This window comes from Podarcis vaucheri (assembly GCF_965113315.1).
Source record: "Podarcis vaucheri genome assembly, chromosome: 2".
Taxonomy (NCBI): domain Eukaryota; kingdom Metazoa; phylum Chordata; class Lepidosauria; order Squamata; family Lacertidae; genus Podarcis; species Podarcis vaucheri.
The window spans coordinates 46062561-46086575 of NC_138760.1; the positions used below are offsets into that span (position 1 = coordinate 46062561).

Genomic DNA, 24015 nt, shown 5'->3' on the forward strand with positions numbered 1-24015 from the left:
AAGAAATCATTTGGGGGTTCCTCGTTACCCCACCCTGAGCAATTCAGCAAACACAGCCACCTCACTGCACACCTCCAACTTCAGATAATTTAAAAAACCAGCACTGGTCCATATAAAACCTTCAGATTTCACACATTTCAAGATTTTGTGACAGTTATCACCTCAAACATGCCAAACTGCATTAAAAATGTTTTAATGTAAAACACATTTGGACATACATACATTTAGAGATAAAGGTATCTTGTAACTACTAAGCTTACTTGGATCTTTCAATGGACTCTGGGTTGTTGTTTGTTTTTTAAGTCCAAGTCCCTATCCACATGCTTATTGATACTCCCAATGAACTTTAAAAGGATAGTTAGGCAGGAGCAAAGTCTGCCTTCTACCACTAAGCCATAGTGCTTCCCCTCTTAACAGCTTCTCCTCAAGACTGCATCTCCTTCTTGGCTCTCATCATTTCCCACTGGTTAGCCTGCACTCCCAACACTGCATATTTTTGAGGTAGTATCCGTCATAGCTTGTCTTCTCTGGATTCTCTGCCATGCTCTTGCACCAAAATTTATATGTATCTGAAGAAGAGGTGCTGACTGGTGATGCATCCTTCAATACAAGGGATGCGTTCTTTGGTAACAGAAAGCTTGTACTTTTGTGTTCTGCTCAGTTATAGTATTTCTGTGCGTTCTCAGGAATTTGATGCCACAGATGTATGGTTTTGTTATGAACCAGTGCACAGAATTTGGGTTACTGTGGTGCAGATTTTGATTTATAGACTTCACGCAACCAAGAGAACTGATGCTTGCAATTCACTCTCATCTCTCCGTCCTGCAGTGGACAAGTCCCGGCACCATAGGACACCATCCTACTGCCATATCTTATCATTATAGAATGATAACAGTGTAAAAAGGAGACATTAAGCTGTCTTTTCCTTCAAGGCCACTAGTGAACTCAACACTTGGAAAAAGTTGAAGGAAATTTTTGGCACTACTCTTGTCATTTGTTGCTCATTGTGCATGTGGCTGGTGCCTGAGGAAAAGAGTGATTCATAATCTTGAACCTGTCTATGAGGGATTGAAAAAGAAAAAGAAAAAGGGGTGGCTAACATGTTCCACTCTAGAAGTTGCTGGACTACAGCTCCCATAATCTTTGACCATTGGCCATGCAGGCTGGAGCTGAAAGCTGTTTGAGTCCTGAAGCAGCTGAAGATCCAAGGATCCCAGCCCTGATATAAATGAGCTGTTTCTCGTACAACTTGCAGGCTGCAACAATAATGCATTAAGGAATCCGATTGTTTCCCATCCTTGCATTGGTAACAGATTGACTCTAGGCCTGTTCCCCCACTAGAGAGAACACAGCCTATTACATTGTATGAGCATTAAAGCCTCTCCTACTGCTTCCAAGCCAAACTCTCTTGCCCTCTCCATGTCATGGAAGAGTCTTTGTAGATCTTGGCTACACAAAGAAAGCAACCATGTGTTTCCTTCCACTCTTGTTCTGCGGAGTCTAAAATTCTCACAGATGAAATATCATTCAAACATCCACAAAAGCATCTCACTGTGGGAAGAGTCTTGATGTATTTTTTTTAGTGCTGCAGCACTGAATGCAGATGTACGTTTCACAAGGAACCTGGATATCTTGTTCATCGCAATCCAGGTCCCTAATAGGGTTGTGGTTGTTAGTTACTTCAGAACTTTTCATGAAAATCAGCATCTTCTGAAAAGCGGAACAACTGTTACTATTTTTTTTTAACCAACAATTAAATAGATATATATATAATGCATTTTCTTTTAGCCCAGTGTTCTTTCCCTTTTCACCACCTAATTTCTTGTTCCTGTCTTGCCCCCACACTCCCTTCCTCCTTTTGCCATTCTGTATCTTGTTCAGAAAGATTTTCATGTCAGCTGGAGCAAAGAGTTTGGACCCTGTTTTATCTGTGTAAAAAAGGAACAATGGGATCGGAAACCCAATAGCAACTATCCCATTTGCAAATCAAAATGAGATCTAAAGAATCACTCTGTTTGAAAGCTTGCTGCACAGAAATTTAAATTCATGTGTTCTACTTTATTTGCTTTCTTAGCAAGCTTCTGCAATGGAAGACACCTGGCTTGAGAGCAGTACATGTGAAAAGGATCTAGGAGTCTTGGTTGACCACAAACCTGACATGAGCCAACAGTGTGACGCGGCAGCTAAAAAAGCCAATGCAATTCTGGGCTGCATCAATAGGAGTATAGCATCTAGATCAAGGGAAGTAATAGTGCCACTGTATTCTGCTCTGGTCAGACCACACCTGGAGTACTGTGTCCAGTTCTGGGCACCACAATTCAAGAAGGACACTGACAAACTGGAACGTGTCCAGAGGAGGGCAACCAAAATGGTCAAGGGCCTGGAAACGATGCCTTATGAGGAACGGCTAAGGGAGCTGGGCATGTTTAGCCTGGAGAAGAGGAGGTTAAGGGGTGATATGATAGCCATGTTCAAATATATAAAAGGATGTCACATAGAGGAGGGAGAAAGGTTGTTTTCTGCTGCTCCGGAGAAGCGGACACGGAGCAATGGATCCAAACTACAAGAAAGAAGATTCCACCTAAACATTAGGAAGAACTTCCTGACAGTAAGAGCTGTTCGACAGTGGAATTTGCTGCCAAGGAGTGTGGTGGAGTCTCCTACTTTGGAGGTCTTTAAGCAGAGGCTTGACAACCATATGTCAGGAGTGCTCTGATGGTGTTTCCTGCTTGGCAGGGGGTTGGACTCGATGGCCCTTGTGGTCTCTTCCAACTCTATGATTCTATGATTCTATGATTCTATGATTCTAAGTGATGTATTGCAATATAGCTCTTGTGCAACTCCTAGGCATTTCAGAGGGATTCATACTACAGGTCTAGTGGATTGTGCCCAAGGTATTATTCATTTAATGCAGGATTTTAAGATGCTTTTCAGAATAAAAACCCTCACATGGTAGCCTACAATTTATAAAACAATTCATGAAAAATAAATAGAACAAAATCCAACAATGATTTAAAACACCATAAATTGACAGCAGATAAAAGCCAATTACAGCCAAGTTTAAAGGTGTAAGAAATACACTCCATAGCATCATCCTAAAAAAATCAAGAATATGCAGGATGGTTTTAAAGCTTCCTTAATAATCTGAATAGCAGCATCAGTGGTGCATAAACAGGTAAAGAATGCTATAAACCTGGGACCTTTACCTCACCTGGAGAGAATGAATGAGCTTAAAGATGTGGTGTTGCATATTTCACTTCTATTTATAGTTATAGATACTAACTATACTATTTATAGTTATAGATTCAGCCTCCTTATGGAATGGGAACCTTGGGAAACACTTTGAAAACCATTAATGCTACCTGGAAGGAACCATGGTTCATATCCCACAGGGATATTTCTTCAAAAGGCACACCTAGGAGAGAGAGAGAAGGAGATGCAACTGAGATTTTCACACAACTAACATTGTGATCTGAAGCCACTTGAATTCCAGCTTGGTATGGACAACACCAGCCTTTTGAAACCCAGTTGCCTCCAGAGTTGTTTTTTCTTCTCTGGGTTGCAACTCCTACCATTCCTGACCATTGCCCAGGCTGGCTAGGACTGTTGGGAGCTGGAGTTCAACAAATCTGGAGAGCACAAAGTTGGAGAAGGCTGATTGATATAGAGTAGTAGCAGCTCTCAAACAGATGCCTTGTGCAACTGTACCTGGAAACACCAGGGATTGAAACAGAGAACTTTTCCATGCAGAGCTTGTGCTCTGCAACAAAGGTATGCCACCTCCTTTTTCTTTTGTAAAGAATATACTGTGTGTGGCAAATTACAGATAATGGGGCCAGGTTCAAATGTGTCAGCAGAGGCTTTAAATATTATATATTGTAACATAAAGCACTGTGTGAGTGTGAGTGTGTGTGTGTGTGTGTGTGTGTGTGTGCAGTAGTAGCCAGTGTGGTTGAGCAGAGCTATGGAGCTGCTTTCTTGACACCAGCATCTTACCTGGAGGAAGATGAGGTGGGGCAAGGTAACCTGGAAGCAGATGAGGTGGGCAAGATTGGGGCTGTGTGGAGGCAGCAGCATGAACACCTGATTGTCTCTGAAAGTGCACTAACACAGCCCTGATCTTGCCGCAGCAGCCTCTGTAGTGGCTAGTGCTGGGAGTGGGTTTCCTTGGCTGTGTCCCATCACGTCAGCTGCTACTGTGTGTGTGTATGCATATTTTTTTCAAGCAAGAATACATACCATGCAGGAGTATACATGGCATAAAGTTCAAAAAGCTGACATACATTATATGTGTTAGAGAGTTCTACTGTGGCTTCTACTTACGATATTCTGGCTCCTGTCTATGCATTCCAATCTTGACCCATAGACAGTGCTTCAAGTGAATGGGCAACCACCAACACAGAGAGTCCTGCTGGGAACTTTGACACCATCCTGCTTCTATTTGTTTTTCTTTCTCCTCTCGTATCTCCATTACACCTAGTGTTTATACAAAAGAATACATTCACACACACAAGAAAGAAAATGTAACACCCACAGTATATTCTTTAAAAAAAATTGCATCGTATCACATAGAGACAGGTTCTCTTACGTTCATCTTGAGTTGTGAACACTTTGCACTGTCTTCCATCCTTCCTTGCAGGGCTCTGGCCGATATCCTCCGGCAGCAGGGACCAATCCCCATAGCACACTGTGAAAGAGAGACTATCTCGGCTATAGATACCTCCCCCAAAGACAACACACCAATCAGAACATCCTCCAAAAATCACTATACGCCGGTGCGCACCTCCAAGAGCAACCCAGGTAAGTGTTGCGCTTCTTCAGTACTTATAAAATCACACTCTGGTGATTTTATTGGGGGGAAATGAGTCAAGATGGAGGCTTAGTGCCTGAGGATTCTATGGAGCAGCAGCAATGGCTTGCATTTGAAAGTGCTTTTGTGACTACACTTTAAGAGATGCAAATACATTTGTTAATGGACTTATTGAGACATGTTTAAATGCTCGGTGAAGGTATAAGGTGAAAACAATGGCATTTTGCAGCAATGGACTACAATAATGAGCTGTTACAATAGAAAAGAATAATAACAATAGACAAACAAATGAAATCTGACAAAAATATGTGGGTGGGAGCACTACAAAGGGCAAGTGAATTGTGACATAAGCTTTCAGTCTTAAAACATGACCCAAATCCTCATCTGAGCACTGGAATCTTCTGCTAACTCCACTACCCACCTCCTGGGAAATAAGACATACTTTGTATTATCCATTATATGAACTGTTACAGTCATAATGGGATACTATGTAGAGCGAGATGCCCCAATTCAGTCACAAGTGATTGAATATGACACAGGAGTCATTGGGTAAAGCCTTCCTGCCTCTGGTTATTTGAGAGGTCAAAGCAGGTGACCTTAAAAGGGTAATAGCTCCACAAGGTGCTGAGGCAGCTCGTCTCTTTTGCCACTGCAAACTGCAGATTCCCAGCACAACACACAGGTAGTGTGACTGGGCCTGTCTTGGGCATCATTTCCTCTCTTTACCTTATTGATAGCATCCCAAGGGATCTTCCTTCTGTTGAGGCAAAAGGTAAAAGAGGGTTTTCAGCAGAGAAGTGGAAGAGGGCAGGGAATACTGAAGCCATCTGCATCTGCAACACCTCCCGAGCTCTTTTCTCCTCTATGGAATTCCAGATCTTTGTAGTTCCATGGGGGGGGGGGTTAGAACAGAAAAGACTCAGATGAATGGGGGGTTTCAGTGAGGAAACGGTGGGCGAGGGAATGGTTAAGCGCTTCTCTCCCACAGTTCTCCTTCTGAATCTGCTTTTCACTTAACAGAAGCAGCCACCAACTTAAATATATGTATTTGCATGTAATGTGAGGATCATCATGACTATGAGGCAAGACTGCCAGATATTTAATAGAAGATGCCCTAAGTGCATTTTGATAGAAGAAAAATGAGGCGAGAACTGCAAGTTTAAGTTAGGTGGCATACGTTGCTTTGTAAAAGAAGGCTGATCTCTGGCAGAAAAGTATCATAAAATGATGAATCGTAGAACTGTGGAGTCCAACCCCCGCGCAATGCAGCAATTGCAACACACAGTCCCCCAACCTATTTGATACTAGCCCAGACCCTGCCTAACTTTGCAAATGTGCTAGCAGTTTTATTGTTGCACCACTAGGGAGAGCTTTTGATGGGACAAGCTCATCCAGTAGGGGAAGAATGAGACTGATATGGGTGCAAGGATGGATGGGAAACCTGCAGGAAAGTATGGCATGAAAAGAAACATACCAGCAACAGCAGCAACAACAACAACCATATCTTTCTGTATAAAGATAGTTGCACAGTCCTGCCAATTCTGACCAACCAATTTAAAAGATGTGCCCCTTTCTAACAAACTCCCACTCGTTCACAGTGCAGAACAGGCAAGGAAAACAAAATACACCCCCCCAAAAAAAAAAACAAGTGTTTTTTATATTAAGAAAATCATACTGAAGCCTTATGTAACCAGCTGATCTTAGGGCTAATCATTTTGTGCCATGTTTTCTATGCACATCTCTGGGGTTTCAAGGTTCATGTCCAAGCACTGTGACAAAGGGGAAAAAAACCCACCACTCAGACATGGACCTGGAAATCCTGGATGAGCCCTTACACTGTGTCCTGATGGGGAGTGCATTGTGAACAGGCAAAGAGGCTCAGCCAAGGACAGTGTGAGTTTAAGTAACCTGCCAAGCCCCACTCCATGCCTGTGTACTAACTGTTGAGATTTCCATTCCACCTTAAGGAGCAGACATGTGGAACTGTTGCGTGTCACATGTCTGTTTACATTCAAGCACAGCTTTCTGGGAACTTCCGTTGTGTATAGTTTTTGCTTTTTCCTGTTCTCTCTGAGAAGACGAGACAGAGAGACAACATGGTTCTTTGTCCTGATTTATGATTAATAAATCTGTAGTTGTAGTATGCTTCCACAAGCCTCATGCCTAAACTGTGTGCGCAGTTCTCTCTGCTGATAGTGTGCCCTGGCTCTGAAGCCCGGGTCGCTGATTTATGTCAGAGCAGAGGCCGATGGTCTTCGCAGTGGGACGGCTGGAAGGAGATAGCCCAGCTGGGGCTAGCCAACTGGCCTCCCGACCCTCTGCATGCCAACACTAACATGCCCTCTTCACACTACACCTGATAGGCTTCACCTCCATCTGGGGCCCCTGCAAAGCTGCTCCTACCTGAACCCTCTGTGGCAAGCAAGGGAGCAGACTTCTGGTTCTAAGGCAGAATGTAATCTATAGCTGTGCCTATAATCTATAACCGCAGAACCTAGAGAAAGAATTGGGCAAAAGCCAACGTTTCCTGCATTTTTTCCTCCCTAGCTAGTATGCCGGGCAGGTAAAGGAGATGTTTAGCAACTATAAGTTAAGAAACCACTAAAAAAATGAAGAGGGAATTTGTCACTGCAGATTATCTGGGACATACATTTAGCAAATGAGGAAGCTGCCTCACACTGTTGGCCCATCTAGCCCAGTATTGTCGACACGGACTGGCAGCAGCTTCCCAGGATTCCGTGCAGGGGATTTCTTTACCTGGAGATGCTTGGAATTGAACCAAGGACCTTTTGCATGCAAAGCACATGTTCTGCTATTGAACTATGGCCCTTACCAAATTCTGATGGAATTTAAATGCTAAGAGCCAGTTTGGTTGCAGGAAGAAATGTGGGTTTAGTGGAGTCCTGGGCTTCGACTCCGTACTGACAAAACTCTCACTTCATCAGGAGCCATCAGCAAAGAAAAAGAGGCTGTGGTTTAAGATACGTAGTTTCCTCATTCATCTGCAGAGTTTACATTGTGTTAGGAGATATGGCTGCTGAAACTATTGTTTCAGTGACAGCAGTTTTGAAACAAAAAGATGTGTTCAAAAAAGGGCTTTTGCAAATATCCCTATTTCTTGCCTCACAAAGCAAAAGTGACATATTTGCTGATATGGATAAGTATTCTAAATAAAGCAATAGGCTTCTAAGTTGTTACTCTGGATCTAAAGAGAAAGAGCGAAAGAAAGATCTCTCAATTAATGGAAAAGGTGAATAATAGACCATAGTTTTGTATTTTGGAAGAGAAAATGGGAACAATGTGGTCCAACAGCAACCACCAGGGAATTGCGAAAATCATATTTCTTCTGAAGGTGCTCTGAATATGCAGTGCCATGGTTTGGGGAGCTAGAAATATCTACAGAGGAAACATAATGTAATCTCTGCTATAGATTGCAAAGGCAGCAGCATGCCTAACATACGGATGTCAGCAATGGGTCTCCTTTGAGGAAGTGGTTCCTCCTCTCTGCATGGCCATCCAGGGAATTCACCATTTGCTGTTGTGAGTTAGATGTAAAACACGGTATGCCTAAGATTACAAGAAATCTCCCTAATTGCTCTATCTATCAGTATTCCTTTGGCGCCATCACAGAGATGCTAATTGTTCAATCTCTGCATTAAAGCTGTCTCTTATGTTTTCGAGCTTAAGGTACTGTTTCCTGCTATCCCTTCCCTGTGTGGTGGGCAGTTCAAGGCAAACTCAGAAAAAAAGGAGAGAGGTATAATATTATGAATGACTTGTTATTTGTACAGTTCAAAGCACACAGTATTTCAATTATCCTTATTGGGTGCTCTGGTGAGCCAGAATGTCAGTGGGCCCTCTGGTGTCCTCAGAACCTTGTCCTTAACCTTGTTGTCCTCTGGAGCTAGTTCTGGATTAGCAGGGTGGAAGACCGATGCTGAAGCACAGTAGCTTGCTTACATCTACTTAGTGAGCCCAAGCCTGAGGTGCGGTTGGCTATGGGTTTGTGGTGGAGCACATGCATTCCATACTCAAGGTCCCAGGTTTAGTCCCTGGAAATGAGCAGGTAGCTGGTGATTTGAAAGATTTCAGCCTGGGAACACCTGGATAGCTGGTGCAAGTCAGAGTAAGGAATAGTGGGTCGGGTGGACAAACGGCATGGCCTGATAAAAGGTAGCTTCCTATGTCCCATCAAGATTTGAACTAAAGATATCCTGGCACACACCTCTGTGTCTTCTTAACTACCTAGACTAGTTGTAGGAAAGGGATATGGAGATTCAGGACATCTTTGCAATCATCTGTATATTTGCAAAATATAAAGACTAAGCATTTACTGTGGAGCTGCAGAGTCAGCACCAAATGCAGAGCAACATCAGTTCAGCCCCTCCAAAATCTGAACCAGCTGTTAGCACAGTGAAATCCAAGCTGCCTCTTTTAGCTTTATCTCTTTCCCTCTGGTCAGGCAAAATGGCAAGCATGAATGACTCAAGATATGTTCCAGATGTTTAGAAACAATTGGGGTTGCTGTTTTCTGCTGTGGTCAGATTGTTACCAAAAGTCAAACCATATATGACAGGACAGGATGCCTGATAGAAATATGGACAGGGGAGATGACAGAGTTCAGTGAGATATCAGAGAGACCACTTGCCTACCATATTGTGCAGCAGTCAGGTGGACTCGTAGAGTTAAGCAGCCATGGTCATTCCTCCTGGGAAAAGAATGTTTAAACTCCACAGAAGACAACTGCCAGGTTCTTTTCAAATGGACCTCATGCCAAATTAATACCCAAGATTATGAATTTGTTAACCAGGAGCTCTGTTCACAGAGTATGCAATAAGCTGAGGATTGCTGCAGACTTTTGGAGAAGGGTTGCTCAGGCAGACAGTTCCTCCTCCCAGGGAAATTATTGATCTGGGTTTTCAAATATTCATCAGAGGCAGAGCTGGCTCTGCCATTAGGCAGGCTGTGGCAGCTGCCTCAGGCAGCAGCCCCACAAACACCCTGCCACTGGCGCAGAAGTGGAGCCGGCCCAAATAGCGTGGGAATCTTGTTGAGCTCACAAATACCCATACATCCTGCAGAGAGACCACTAGGTGGTAAGTACTAAGATTTTAAAAGGCTAGCGCTGCTCTTACACTTAGAATTGCAGTGCAGATCAGCAGCTGCCCTTTGATTGTACAAGAATACCTGCTACCTCTTTTGTAGGGCAGGTTAGGTATATTTCCTCCTTTGGCCAGGGAGTTTGTGGGGAGCATCTACTCTGCACTGCACTTAGGAGTTTAGGTAGTAATATATTCAAGCTTTAGCAGTTAGTCCTCGCTGGCGGGGTCAGTGCAGGTAAAGAGGGTAGTATAATTTTAAGAAAAGTGGTAAGCACCCCAAGGCATCAGATGAGTGGCAATGGGGGTTTCCATAGACCAGATTCTCAAGTCCAATGTGCTTAGGGGAAAGGGACTGCCTTGGGAATGGCTCAACTCACTCACTGAAGGCTAAGGGGTTTTGAACTGTGATGATGACAGGACTCCTTCAGTGTAGCAGATGTAGCTGGGAAGGATAGGTGCTATGGCTGATGGGAAAATTCCATACGCAAGCACAAGCCAAATAGCCAACCCCAATGGGGATTGAAATTTAGGTCTAAATAGGGTTCTTGCCTCTATGCAGCTACATCTGTGGCCCTTATATATCACCCAAATGCTCCTTCAGACTACAGAACCTTTTAAGGCAGTGTAGCACCACCTGGGTGAAACAGAAAGCTTTGCTTCTCCTTCATGGCTGGGATTAAGCTGACCTTATTATCCCACAACATTCCCTAAAACATCCTTTAAAAAGTGCTCAGCAGCAACAACAAACAACAACAGACCTTTGGAAGGAAACTCTAGATTTCCTAGGAGAAGTTCAATACCAATAATGGAATTAGACATTTAAAGATTTGTAAACATGGAGAACCTGGTTTGCTTCACCATTCCCAAGAAACAATTTCCCCTTCCAGTTTATGTGCTACCGTGGCAAAAGTGGTTCAATGAGCAGGTACCTTCTGCACCTTTGTGTCTGAACAACAATCTATTGATGCAAATTCGGCTTTGAATGCAGCAAGCTACACAGGTTAGTCCACTGATTAGCTAGATATAGCTAGGAAGGCTTTTAATAAGACATTTAAGTCAGGAAGCTTCCAATGTAAACGCACACAAAGTGCTGTTTTCAGCAACTCCTTCTACCTGGGGGCATATTTTGATCGCAGTCTGCATGCAAAACGAGAGTGGAACATGCCCTCAATCTTTCTCTTTTCCTTACCTTAAAAAAAAACTTTTAACAAATGTGTCCAGCCAATTTCAGAGTTCAGCAGCATGGGAAACATTTCACCTTTTAATCCTCCTTACACAGATGTGAAAAGATTTTGAAGTCAAGGCCAGCTGCCTCTGGGTTGACAGATGAAAGAAGAGAACTATTTTGGTTAGAGTTTTTCTGACCCATGCAGAGAACATCTTAAAGTCACAAGTAGTTGGTGTCTAAATAGTCCAAGACCAAGTTTGGAATCTCCCAAACTGATGAAATATAAATAAATCAGTAGATCTACATTAATCTAATCTATCCATCTGTCTACACAATCCTGTAGGCTCTTTTTTAAAGGTGGCACAAGTTTGTTTCATGAGTTTGTGAGAGTTCACTGTTCTTGCACACTCTTCAATGCACACTCTTTTGTGGGAGCCTGAGTGGATGATGGACCTCCCCCACACTCCTCCTCCTCCTCTACTACTACTTCTTCTTCTTCTTCTTCTTTTTAATTTGTTGTACATTTTCCATTTTTCTGTTTCCAGAAACGGATTTTTTTGTGCAGACTTCCCAACCTTACCTTCCGTGGCATTCATAGCAAACCTGACTTTTGCTGCATATCAGTTTGTTATTCCACCCTAGTTTTCCTCCTTCTGGTCTTTCGCTGTGTTTAACTGTTGTTTGTAGAATTACCCCTACTTGTAGGTTGATTTTTGGTATCATATTTTTTTAATATATTCCCCAAAGCTGTCCCATTCACCTTTTTGCTTTTTTGATTTTCCATCTTGATTTCCTATTTTAGCTGTAAGATTTGCGAGTTCTGCAAATTCTGTTAGTTTGTGCAGCCATTGTTCTTTACCCCTCCCCCAACACTTCTATTCATACCTTCTTTCTATGTGTCTTCATGTATGTGAATCTCACTTGCATAGTCTGGGGGCATCCTCCTTAGGCATGGGAGAACCCACCGCTGTCTGTGTATGCAGAATTTTCTTATGATTCGGTAGCAGTTGAAAAGAGCAGATGTTAAGTAGGTGCAAGCCCTACCAGATGACTCTTGTGTGAGTTTGAGCTGTGGTCTAGGCAACCCCTTGGGCAACCTTGAGAAGTAATTTTTTAAAAGATACAATAAGTAGAAAACAGAGTTGTGGCTAGTGCTCCACATATCCTGCAAAGTAACACAGAGAGATAAAGACTGCAGACTGTACAAACTCATTGTGGAGCAAGTCATCTGGCAGGGATAACAGCAATACATGTCTAGTTGGTTGGTTTTCTAAAGGAAAAATGCCTAAGAAATAATAGAGAAGAGGGACTGAGCTCCTAGTGGGTGGGTGTGGAAACATTTAATTCTGATTCAGAGAAAACAGAAATGTACTCCGTTCACTATTTATTTAAGGCATGTGCTATACCACTTAATTATTTCCATTCCTAAATTGTGCATATAAAAGCAATCCACAGAAAATGAAACAAAACAACAACAAAAATTCATCATAAAACCAAACCCTACCCCAAAATGCCTGCTGGGACAAGAAAGCCTTAATCATGATCTTGAAGTTCAGCAAGGGGGGGGGTGTCTTTATAATCTCAGCTAGCAGGGAGTTCCACAGGCTGGGGCCACGATGCCTCACCAAATGCACTGCTCCTAGTAGTTAACATTTAACAGAAAGCACAGGAGAGCAGGCCAGGAACGGCTCCTCAGAGCTTCTCCTTGGTGGCAAATGGTGTGTTCCGCAGTGCGCATGGAAATGAATATTTTCTTGTTGAAGTGACAGGCTTCGTATGCAATAATAAGTGTTTAATTGAGGCAAATTGGAAGTGGTGCCTGTGCAAAAATGCAGGTACATTATTAATACATAAGTGCTTGCATACTCAGATAATCTGCTAATTCGGGCATAGCTAGCTGCATAGGAGTCTACCTCGCTTTCAGTTTCATGCCAAAGAGCAGAGCTGGAAGTGTGATACACAAGGCAGCATGGATTTGTTTGTCCCTCCTCAGTTCAGCCTATGAAGCCCTCAGAGCTCAGCATCCCCTGCATCTTGTGTGCAGACAGCTGGGGTAAATTCTGCGCTGCTCTGCTGGAAGTGGGTGTTCAAAATGAGCAGAACTTGAGATGCCTCCCCACCAAAATAAAATAAAATAAATGTAGGAGGATGTATGGTGCGTATCTGCTCCCTGATGCTTTGCCATTCTGGGCTGCCTCAGTGTAAGAGGCATGCTGTAGCTGCTCCCATTTTGAAAAACTACTTGACATGACCCCATTGGCTTTGCAAATGCCCCCAAGCCTGACCACACACCCTTTCCGCAGTCTCTCTTTTGCAGCCTGGGGGCTGAGGGGTATGCGGCCAGCCTAAGTCCACCTACGAAGGCGTTTAGCATTCCATCTGCAGAGTGTGGTCCCAAAGCTGTGAAGCCTGGCATCACGACTCTTATCGTCCACAATGATATCAGGAAATTGTGAGTTACTATGGTAACAATATCTTCTTTTTTTATATAAAAAAGAGAGACTAATAAAAGTAGCAAGAGGGTGAGCAAGAGGATTAAGAATATAGATTTCCTTTGAAACAAAACATCACAGCAAAACTCAGCTGGCTCTGTGCAATACAGCGGACTGGAGAGAGCACAGGAGGCGAATGGGCTTCGCTGGCAAAGGGAGGGAAGGAAGGAGGAGGGAGGTGCGTCGTAGGGAAAGAAGAAGAACGCTTAATGTAAAAGGGAGCCTTTGAGACAAAAAAAGGGGGCTTGTTTTCAGCTCAGTGATAATATTATGTGGTGGACAGAGAGATGTAGAGAGAGGGGGGTGTACAGCGCTCCCACTGGTGTGGAGCTGCTCTCTGCTCGCTCACTGCACAGAGCGATCCTTTCTACGCAGACTTGCAGAAGAAGAGAGCTTGTGCATGTGCATCATAGGCTCAAGGTGTCAGGACCAGATGTTAATCTCAGTGTTGCCACCCCAGGAGTGACTATGAATGAACCCACACTCTCCAGCAAGAAGCCGGAAGAGTACAGGAAACGAATGAAGGGGAAAGCGAAAGGTTTGGCCCAAAAGTTGTGAGCCCAGTCTTTTGTGCCGACCCAAAGCACTTTGCTACAATAAGCTGAACATCAAATGATGCCAGCTGCCTCCCTCTGTGCTAGGGCCATACTGATTTACTTCGCTATTCAGACATCAATTCCTGCCTCAATCATCCCCCTAAATTTTTCCGCCTGAAGCATTCTGTTTCATCTTGCTGCGTGACAGAGGCGGCCCTGCAAGCCAGGGCTGTGACTCCACCACTACACTGAATGAGTATGGAACTTGATCCTAGGCCCCTCATTTGACATTTGGGAATCTTAGTTTTCTTTAAAAACAACAACACAGAAGCAATTTTCTAGCTCTGTTGACTATGCTGATAGACAAGAGTGTGGAGGCAATGTCTGGTGGAATCTCAGAATTGACAGTCCAGTGCTGGAGTGGCTATTGGCAGGGCAGGAGAGCAAGGCTGGCCCTATAATTTCCACATGATTGTCAGAGACAGAATGAAGTCTTTGTGGGGGGGGGGAGCTTCTCTTATTTGCATATGTATATATTTTGCAGAATTCTGCTTTCTTGTGATTTGTTTGTTTAAGCGGATAGTATGCACAGACTTTTCTCTAGTATTAAAAGTCAGCTTGTGTATTTCTTTCTTTTGTTTATTCGCTATAAAGAAGCACAGTGTGTTTGAAGAAACCACCAGGAGAGTATATCTTTGCAGGGAAGACTTGTGAAGGAGTTTAGTTCCAATGGGGGTTGTGGATGCCACCCCACTAAACAAAAAGCAAATGCCACTGGAAAGTTGAGAGCTCAGAAGCTCTTGTAGTATAAAGTGTCCACTATTCCTTCTTTCTTGGTTCCTGTCTCCTTTAACGACAGAAACCCTGAGGCCTCCCCGCACCATTTTGCGGTAGCTTTCTCACAAGTGAGGCAGCCAGAAGGCGAGAGTTATGGCTCTGTAGGACAGGCTGAACTCTGAGCTGCAACTAAACTGCATGCCTTTTGGTCTGTGGGTTTTGCAGAGGAGGCTGGGTGTCTCTGCCAGGTCTTGTAGGAATAGTTCTAATCTGTATTCATAGTAACACACTGTTTATGCACCACCTGCTCTAGAGCCCTTATGGCTTTTCTAGCTTCAGCTTGAGTACGTAGGCTGTGAAATGCACTATGTGTGTGTATGTGCCAGCCCCTCCTTCACCAGAATAGGAAGGCATTGGTGGTGATGGCAATCAGAAGCTGGCCATGCAGGAGAAACAGGGGCAGGGGCAGTCTGAAGGACAAAGGAAATGGCATCTCTCTCTCTCTCTCTCTCCCATCCTATCCTCACATACAGAATAAAAGTTGACAGAGACCTGTAGCCTACTTCTCTTGTTCAGACACCCCACTGTAGGCTGTGCAATTAGATCTTCCCGAGGTTCTTCCTGATTGCAGGGCTTGAAGGGAAATGATAATGAAATTAGTCTTGACTGCTTTCAGAAACCTAGATGGTTGCTTGTTAGTTCTGCCGATCCGGCAGCCCGAATTTGGTCACTGGCATCACCAGTTGAATGCCTAACAACAGGGAGTGCAATTGAATGAGCTTAATATAGCTTAATTTGCAGGATTAGTAGGATAGGTGGTGTTTCATTCATTCGTTATAAGTATTGGGTCCCCCCCCCATTCTGCCTTTCAATCGTGTTCCCTAGCAATTTGTATAAAAATGACAATAAAACAATCAAGATATGAATGCAAACAGCATGCACGCTGTGGATCTTACTCAAGATTTAAGCAGGGTACATTGAAAGGTGGGTGGGACCCTTTATTAATTCCCTGTAATGGGTGCAGTTGAGAAAGAACTCAGCGTGGTCTGAAGTCCCTTCCTCTGCGTACCACATCTGGTCACTGGTGACATCACAATACATGACTCATTTACCAAGACCTGAGAACTTGGGCTAGAAATGCCTCTGCGCCAGCCATCTTGACCATTGGGAAATATCTATGCTACCTTCTTAGGATCATGGATTCATTATAGAATGCACAGATCTTTTCTTTAAAAAATGCTGTTTCCCCACAGTGCTCTATTCATCTGCTGAAAGTCTCAACCTTGATGTTGCGAAAGTGTCTGGGTAGGCCTTTAGAAGAAACACAACACTGAGGTGGAGCAAATCCAAGTGACTTGTCCATAGGACTTTGACCAGGCTTCTTGGGCCCTAAATTATTTCCCAAGCAACCTGCGCAGCTTTAACAAGATGTACTCAGGGTTCAAGGGACACGGGTGGTGCTGTGGATTAAACCACAGAGCCTAGGACTTGCCAATCAGAAGGTCGGCGGTTCGAATCCTGGTGACGGGGGTGAGCTCCCGTTGCTCGGTCCCTGCTCCTGCCAACCTAGCAGTTCGAAAGCATGTCAAAGTGCAAGTAGATAAATAGGTACCGCTCCGGCGGGAAGGTAAACGGCGTTTCCGTGCACTGCTCTGGTTCACCAGAAGTGGCTTAGTCATGCTGGCCACATGACCCGGAAGCTGTACGCTGGCTCCCTCGGCCAATAAAGCGAGATGAGCGCCGCAACCCCAAAGTCGGCCACGACTGGACCTAATGGTCAGGGGTCCCTTTACCTTTACCTTTACTCAGGGTGCATGTTCACAAACACTTACACACTCCCCACATACCATTGTATGCATGCTTATGGATGTACTGAGTGTTCATAAAGACAGTTCATATTTTACACAGTGAGCGTGTTTATAATGCACACGCCAGCGCTTGCAGCAGTAAATGCAGCAAAGTGTTAAGTGGAGATTCCTAAACGAGCAGGAGACACATGTCAGGAAACTGCAGCCAATCCGGAATCCCCAGCATGTTTCCACTGCTGCTTGTCCCTGAATATTTTCAAATATACATCTGTGCTTCACGATTTTATGCTGTTTACGGCTCCAAACACCTGGGTACATGTGACAAGCATTGGCTCTGTGCCACTACGGGGATTGCTAGTATAGAATTAGGGGTGGCAAACCGATTTTGTTTTAAGCAGGGGTAAATTATACATGACTGCACTCTTGTATATGTGCTGCTTGAGTCACCTTTCGTTGGGCACATTTCTAATTCCTCCTTCTCTTCATCTAACCCACTTTTTCTACCCTCCCCCTTCATAACAACTATGCTATTTCTTCTGTTTCCTCTCTACTCCCACATCATGACCTAATTCCCTTTCCTCATAACAATTGTTTGCTTAGGGCTGCTTTCCTGCTGTAAGAGGCCATCTCTGATTTGTCGGATACCAGATGCCCAGTGTTGGGAGATCTGCCTGTCCAGGGGAGGACTTAAAGAGGGGGTTCTAGGCTTCTGGTTTTGAGCAAATCCAAGGCACAGGAAAAAAAACCCACCCCAACTATGTCCCTTTTGGTATGCACTGAGCTACCTCTCCCGTGACATTGCCAGGGTTTGACCCTGAGTATATTCATTTGGCACGGTCTCTGCCCAACATCCTCTCCGTCATTTTAGAGCAAGTACGTAATTTGGGCTGGCGCTTCAATTGGAATCTGATAGGAGATGGAGTGGGGGCCAGGCATCTCTTACATGTCATTTCTCTAACGGTGACATGCTGGCTTTATCCAGCTTGTGATAACCCCCGGGCTAGGCACCAGGAACAGAATAGTCTCTCTATTCATTGATGTTTTCAGTTTGCTGCATTTTCCAGTTCAGATACTGTAGGCTGAGATCTCCGGTGCAGCTAAGTATGCAGCATGTGTGTAAATGGAATGCATTGGCGGGGGGCAAAATTCCTAAGCCTTTGGCCCCCATGCTGAATTCTTTGGCACCCCCATACTGAGAGCTGCAACCACTCTTTTGCTCCCCCCTAAGCCTCTTCTGCTTCTACACTTCTCCCCTAAAGCTCACCCATCACTTCTCCCACCCCAGAACACATAGAGTTCCCCTCCCTCCCTCCTCATTGCACCTCACACAGATTGTCCTGTAGCCATGCCCTCCCCTCTCTCTTCTCCTGTTGTGCATATGACTGGGAGGGAGGAGGGCAAAGTTAAGGGCAAGTTTTCTTCTTGGACTGTCTCGTCCTTGAAATGTCAGGGAACGAAAAGATTGAGAGCTGCTGGTAGGTCTTGTGTCACAGTTTGGTCACTCGTGGAATAGATCCTGCCTGCAGGAAATGTGCAGTCCCGGAAAAGATGGCTTATCCTGAGGACCAGCATGCGTGGAAGATGGGAGCTAGATTCAGGGAAATTATGGTTTTTCTGAGTAGGAGGAGGCTCTGGAAAAAGCCTTTGCTTTTAACTTCCCTGCCTGGCATATCTGCTGTTTAGAAATTACAGAGAATTTCTTGAGAAACGGTGAATTAATTATACTGTGGTTGCTCTGCTTGCTTGTTCACTCACTGTAGATTTTGCCTTTGCTTATCTGCTCCGGAGTTCTGATTTCATAAGAGTGGAAGTGACTGCGACTGAGTTCTGGAGATAAGGGATAGATGTTTGGTGGCTGAACACTGCACAGCAGGCAATCAGATGCCAGGGACATCAGGCAAGGCAAAGGCAGCACTGACCACCCCACTCCCCCCCCCCAAAAAAAAGAAAGCCTAGCAAAGCTAATCCCTAATACAGAGTTTGAAAATGAGCTAAAATAAGTTTCTGCAACTATCCAAGTTAAAATATTTTCCGGACTGGAGCAAGTACATAGGACACTGGCCAACTCGCAGGGTGGGGGCATGGAGAGAGACTTCAGGTTAAGCCTCTAGCCCAGCATATGGGATGCAGGGCAAAGAGTTCAGGGCAGTCCCTCAGAACAGACTTCATGGGTTAGGAAGACTCAGATTCAGGATGAGCTTTAAGCAAAAATAAATAAATTGCATTCACAACAGAAGGTCTATTCTAGTGCATGCTGGCCCAAAGGACTCCAAAAAAGAAAAAGAGAGAACTTGCAGAGCATGTTACATAGGAAGCTTCTGCTCTTGCATTTATCCTTTCATTGAAGTGTGTGTTTGCATGCGTAGGTGCATTTCTAAGCAGGGCAAAAGTGTTTGCCTATTCAGAGTGAGGGCATGAATCATTGACCACACTCTGAATTGGTTTTGTGACACTGTTGCATAGATAAATCAGATTACTTGCATGGCATGACACCATAATGCTACTGCTAACGAAAACCATTACTGTGTGGGATCACCCATGCAGAGTAAGGATTGAAAGTATTGCCCTCACTCTGACCTGACTTTTCTGACATAATCCCATGGCCCTTTTGATTGGTTACAGGGCATTTTAAGTGATCCCTGCTTGGGTGGGATCAAGTTGCCAGCAAGAAGGCAAAAAAAATTTTTAGAAGGGAAAATGAGACTTCAACAGTTGCCAACAAACAATAAAAATATGGGCGGGGGACCATGAAAATGGTTGGCACAGTCAGGTTCTCTGGGAACACTGAAAGGCCCCCATGAACTCCTTTCATCCTCCCCTTCATATTTAACACCGCCCTATATAAAACTAAGATATGGACCAAGCAGTCTACCCTAACTGGATATGTGTGCGTGAAAAAGAGAAGTTGATCTCTTGTACTTAAGAGTGCTTCATGTCCCAGATAAAACAGCTGGGCAACATCTCCATCCTAACCAAATAGGGCTGCTTCATTGATCCAACCTATGGCAATGGAGCCCCAAACTGAGACAGAGCCAGTGAAATGTAAATGTAAAATCTGGGTCCCAGCAATTGGACACAGTTGGGTGAATCTGAGGCATGATTCATATGGCACAGTCTGCTTGTCATCTCCAGCACCTTGTTCTTATCCTTCTCTGGTAACATTTACATGGCTGAATCACATGGGGACATTAACACACTGGTCCCAGATTGAGGGAAATTGGGGTGCAAGTGCTGGCCCACATACCTACAATATCCTAGCAACTACAAATGATTCAGCCATCCAAAAAAACAACAAGAAAGCAAAAAAAACCACAGAACCACAGTCAGAGGGACCCTTCCAGGCCATCTACTGCAACCCACTGGGGTGGAATCTACACACATATAAAAAAAAAAAAAATCTGAAAATGATTTTTTTAAAAAAGCATTTTAAAAAATACATTGAATTTTCCATAAGGCTAACCATTGCCACCTAGTGTCACATTGTATATTGCACTTAAAACACACTTAAAATGTTTTATTTGCAGCTGTAGAGCTGAGTCCTGGGCTCATGGCAGGAAGTCCATAGCTAGATCGCTCCCAACAGATCGTTCCCAACAGATGGCTGCATGGCCTCTGCTTGAATGGTTCTAATGTCAAACCATTAAGAGGTTTTCTCCTAATGTTCACCCAAAATCTATCCTCCTGGGATTTCAGTGGTGGCTGGTGCACCTTGGGATGGGTGGGGTAGAAATCAGGGAGACCAGCAGCAAGCGGAGCCAGAGCCCATGGTGGGCAAAGCCACTTGATTCTAGGTTTGCCCTTATCCTCCTCCCTGCTGAGATGTAGCACTGAGACTGAGGAAGAGGGAGCTGGCAGCTCTGGACTGGTTTTGAGTAAGAAAGCAAATAGGTAGAGGCTGGCTGAGGGCAAAGTGAGATTGTTGGGGGCAGTGTCCCATTCCCCCCTGCAGGCTAGATTCCACTCTGTAACTGAAGCCCATTAGACCTAGTCCTGCCTTGTGGGACAGCCCTAGGCGTGACACTCCGCTAGCATAGAAACCAGGCCTGAATAGTAGGGCAGGGAAGGGAGCAGGATTTAAATTCACTGCAGAATTTGGAACAAACCTCTCTAATCTGCATTTGATGAACCATGCTTAGATTGGAGCTCAGGCATGTGGATTAAATAGCATGCCCACAAACCTTTCCAGAGCACACTGTCAGTCCAATTTCCTTTTGGATGTGGTGGGTCCAAGGCCTTCTTCCCTGGTTCTGTCTTTCTTAAAGCAGTACTTTATAGCTGATTTTAGTACTTTATAGCTGACTTGCTACAAACAAACAAACAAACAAACAATCTATCAATCGAAAACCTTTGAGTGAAAAGCCCTTGGAAGTGGTGGTACGTTATAACATGCCATTCCTTCCTGTGTAATTGTAGAGAGAATCATATGGCTGCCTCCACAGGTACATGTTACCCTTTATGCAGGAAGGGATAGCATGTCTGTAACACACTGCCATTTTTAAAAGAAAGAAAGAGACCACCTTGTAAATTCTCCTAAAATAATTAAAATACAGTAGTACCTCAGGTTAAGAACTTAATTCGTTCCGGAGGTCCGTTCTTAACCTGAAACTGTTCTTAACCTGAAGCACCACTTTAGCTAATGGGGCCTCCCGCTGCCACCGTGCTGCCACTGCATGATTTCTGCACTGCTGCCGTGCGATTTCTGTTCTCATCCTGAAGCAAAGTTCTTAACCCAAGGTACTATTTCTGGGTTAGCGGAGTCTGTAACCTGAAGCGTATGTAACCTGAAGCATATGTAACCCGAGGTACCATTGTATGTTGAAGGCATGCAGATTTGAAAGATTCACACAGACTTGCCAGTCCGCTCATATGAAAAGGACATGAACTGGATCAAGGCTGTTTCCGTCCATCCCTAGATTAGGGTGCCATATGACTCATAATGAATCTGTGAGTTCACCACAGGAAACAAATTTTCATTTCTCTCCATTCTGCCCTGAATGTTCCAGGCTTGCCCTGGCTCAGTCAACCCTCAGTGTTTTGGAGAAGACACAGAATTTCTCCTCTGGAATTACACATAATATTTGCATCATAGATAAGCCACCGTAAGAACCCTTCCTCAGCTCCAGATTCTTGCACAGCATTCTATGGGATTCCTTCTTCCTCACTGTGAACAGCAGCACAGTCCCATTTTCACATGAATATCAGGACACCTGAAAAGTGGCACCCTAGCCTCCATAATGAATGGGCAGTTTAATTCTGAGCTGCATCATCATGTGGGGATAGAATGGAGTGGCCAAGTCAGAGGTAAAAGAAAATATATGATGGGTTTTTTCAAGTAAAGGATGTCATCAGAGGCACTGAGGGAATTCTGTGCTGTTTCTCAAGCTGAACACTAGAGGGCACAATGCATACTATAATTACCCATCTCGCCTGGCTGGACTGCTAAATGAATTTTTTTCCCATTTTGGCTTCCCGGTGCCTGCGTGAACACAGATCGCTGGCTGATCCTTGTGCTGCTTAGCCTTTTTGATTTACCCTGCTCCTAAGTGAAGCACACTGCAGTCCCTACCTGTTGCGTATGCTATGTCTAGCCTGTTGCTTGCTTCAGTCCTGGTAAGTGTGTTATACAAGGCCCTATCATCTCTGCCCCTTTGCTGAGGTTGATGTGTAATGTGCAGAAGTATATAATCCCTGGATGCAGAAATTTATGAGGACTGCTAGAGGGGGAAGTTGATGGAGTTTCGATCAGCTCCACACGTCACTCCCATAGCAGGCCCTGCCTTTCCCATCAGACAGTGTTTTGGTTTGTGTACTGTTTATGAAACTCCAAATTGGGTAGGTAGGTTCACTATGACATATGAACTGAACTGAGTTTCTCCACCACCAATACTTGACAGCCACTTCTGTCTATAACACCGAAGAGCTCAAAGTGATTAATCAGCTTGAAGAGGAGGAATCAATCTCTTCCCCTTCCCAAATATGGCTGGAATACATTGCCGGAGAAGAGTCTTCTGCCCAGTGGAATGCCTTAGTAGAGCCACATTAGGGATTAATGCTTTGCTAGATCATTCTAAGAATCCCTTGGGTAAGCCCACAGTGATGGAGGCAGCTACCAGATTCAGTTTTTAGCTGGCAAAGCTCAACTGTAATTAAGTCACCTTGATGAATTGGCTCCCCATCAGTGGAAAATTATGCTAGCTGCTGGGAACCGAGAGGAGAGATTTGCTGTTTGGTTCTGAGCCACCACTGCCACCATTGCCCTGATGACAGGTGGCGTTATCAGGCTCATATATGCTTTGTCTCTTTGGCTAAGAGGGAGCTAAAAATCTGGGGTACTGCAATCTCATCTCCCTATTGTGTACATTGCTCGCAGGAAGCGACTAAATAACTTTTATTAGTGTGCAGCCTTGCTTGATGTATTTGAGTCCTTCAGCTTGCTTGCTGCTCTTTTCTTATTCTGCCACTCTGAAAATTCAGTGTAACTCCAAGAACAGTGTTGGAAGGTGGGTGCCCCTCTGAAGGGTTTTCAAGCAGACCCTAGTGGCTAGCCATAGTCTCAGGATCCTAGCTACCTAACCTCTCCCCCCGCCCCGCTTCTTCACATGCAGACTCACTCAGTGAGGTTGAACAGCCTATTACTAGCTCCCTGCATATAGTTCTACTGCAGCTTGACAAGTCATCCAGCCTTCCTTTCAGTTCTACCACTCCACCCACAAACAGGAGTCTGACAAATACCATGACGTCTTTAGGCTGTGACTTGGAAAAGCAAATGGAACATTTAACTTTGAGCAGCTGTCAGAACCTTAATGGGTGGACCCCCCCCCCCAGTTTACAGTGACTGGCTTCCCCCAGTTTACAGTGACTGGCTACCACACCGGGTAGATTTCCTAGTATCGCAAGAGGGCATCCTATGTGGCGTCGTGTAGGTACTGGGTGCAACCTCTTTAATGTTGCGCATGTAAATCGCACAACTGCAGAGGCTGGATCAAAAGATGACAGCCCCTACACCTCTACCCTTTTAATGACTTGGTAACCCAGTTCCTGTGTCAGCTACCAGAAACTCAGAACAGCAGTTCCCAGGCATCAAGGGAGACAGCCCACATTCCCAATGCTGCAAATGTAAATATTGCTCTTGTTAATTTTGGGCAGTGCGATGCATCATTGCCTGTGTGTGTAATTTATAATCTCAGCAGCCTGAGAAACCTTGGGCAGTAAACTATTAAGTAGCTGAAATATGGGGTGCATACTTGGCTGGCTGCATGAGCCTGTGTTCAAACAGGTTTGTTTGATTCAGAGAACTTGTTACGATGATCACATCTGTGGAC

The 24015-nt window shown here is 44.4% G+C and overlaps 1 protein-coding gene and 2 long non-coding RNA genes across 9 annotated transcripts in view; 1 reads left to right on the top strand and 2 right to left on the bottom strand.

Annotated features, from left to right (window-relative positions):
• SHISA6 (shisa family member 6) overlaps window positions 1–24015 on the top strand; it is a 261331-nt gene that overhangs the window by 17157 nt on the left and 220159 nt on the right. For all 7 annotated transcript variants that reach the window (XM_082213843.1, XM_082213844.1, XM_082213847.1 and 4 more), the window contains exon 3: window positions 4640–4800. In XM_082213843.1, coding sequence (XP_082069969.1) covers window positions 4640–4800 — 161 coding nt within the window. The remainder of the gene's footprint in view (window positions 1–4639; window positions 4801–24015) is intronic.
• LOC309527247 lies at window positions 1805–5660 on the bottom strand. The gene is made up of 5 exons (XR_014217149.1): window positions 5537–5660; window positions 4589–4687; window positions 4324–4476; window positions 3363–3415; window positions 1805–1928 (listed from the first exon to the last, which is right to left on the bottom strand). It is a non-coding gene; the product is annotated as an uncharacterized lncRNA (long non-coding RNA).
• Window positions 14727–15926, bottom strand: LOC309527255. Its single transcript, XR_014217156.1, has 2 exons — window positions 15842–15926; window positions 14727–15518 (listed from the first exon to the last, which is right to left on the bottom strand). It is a non-coding gene; the product is annotated as an uncharacterized lncRNA (long non-coding RNA).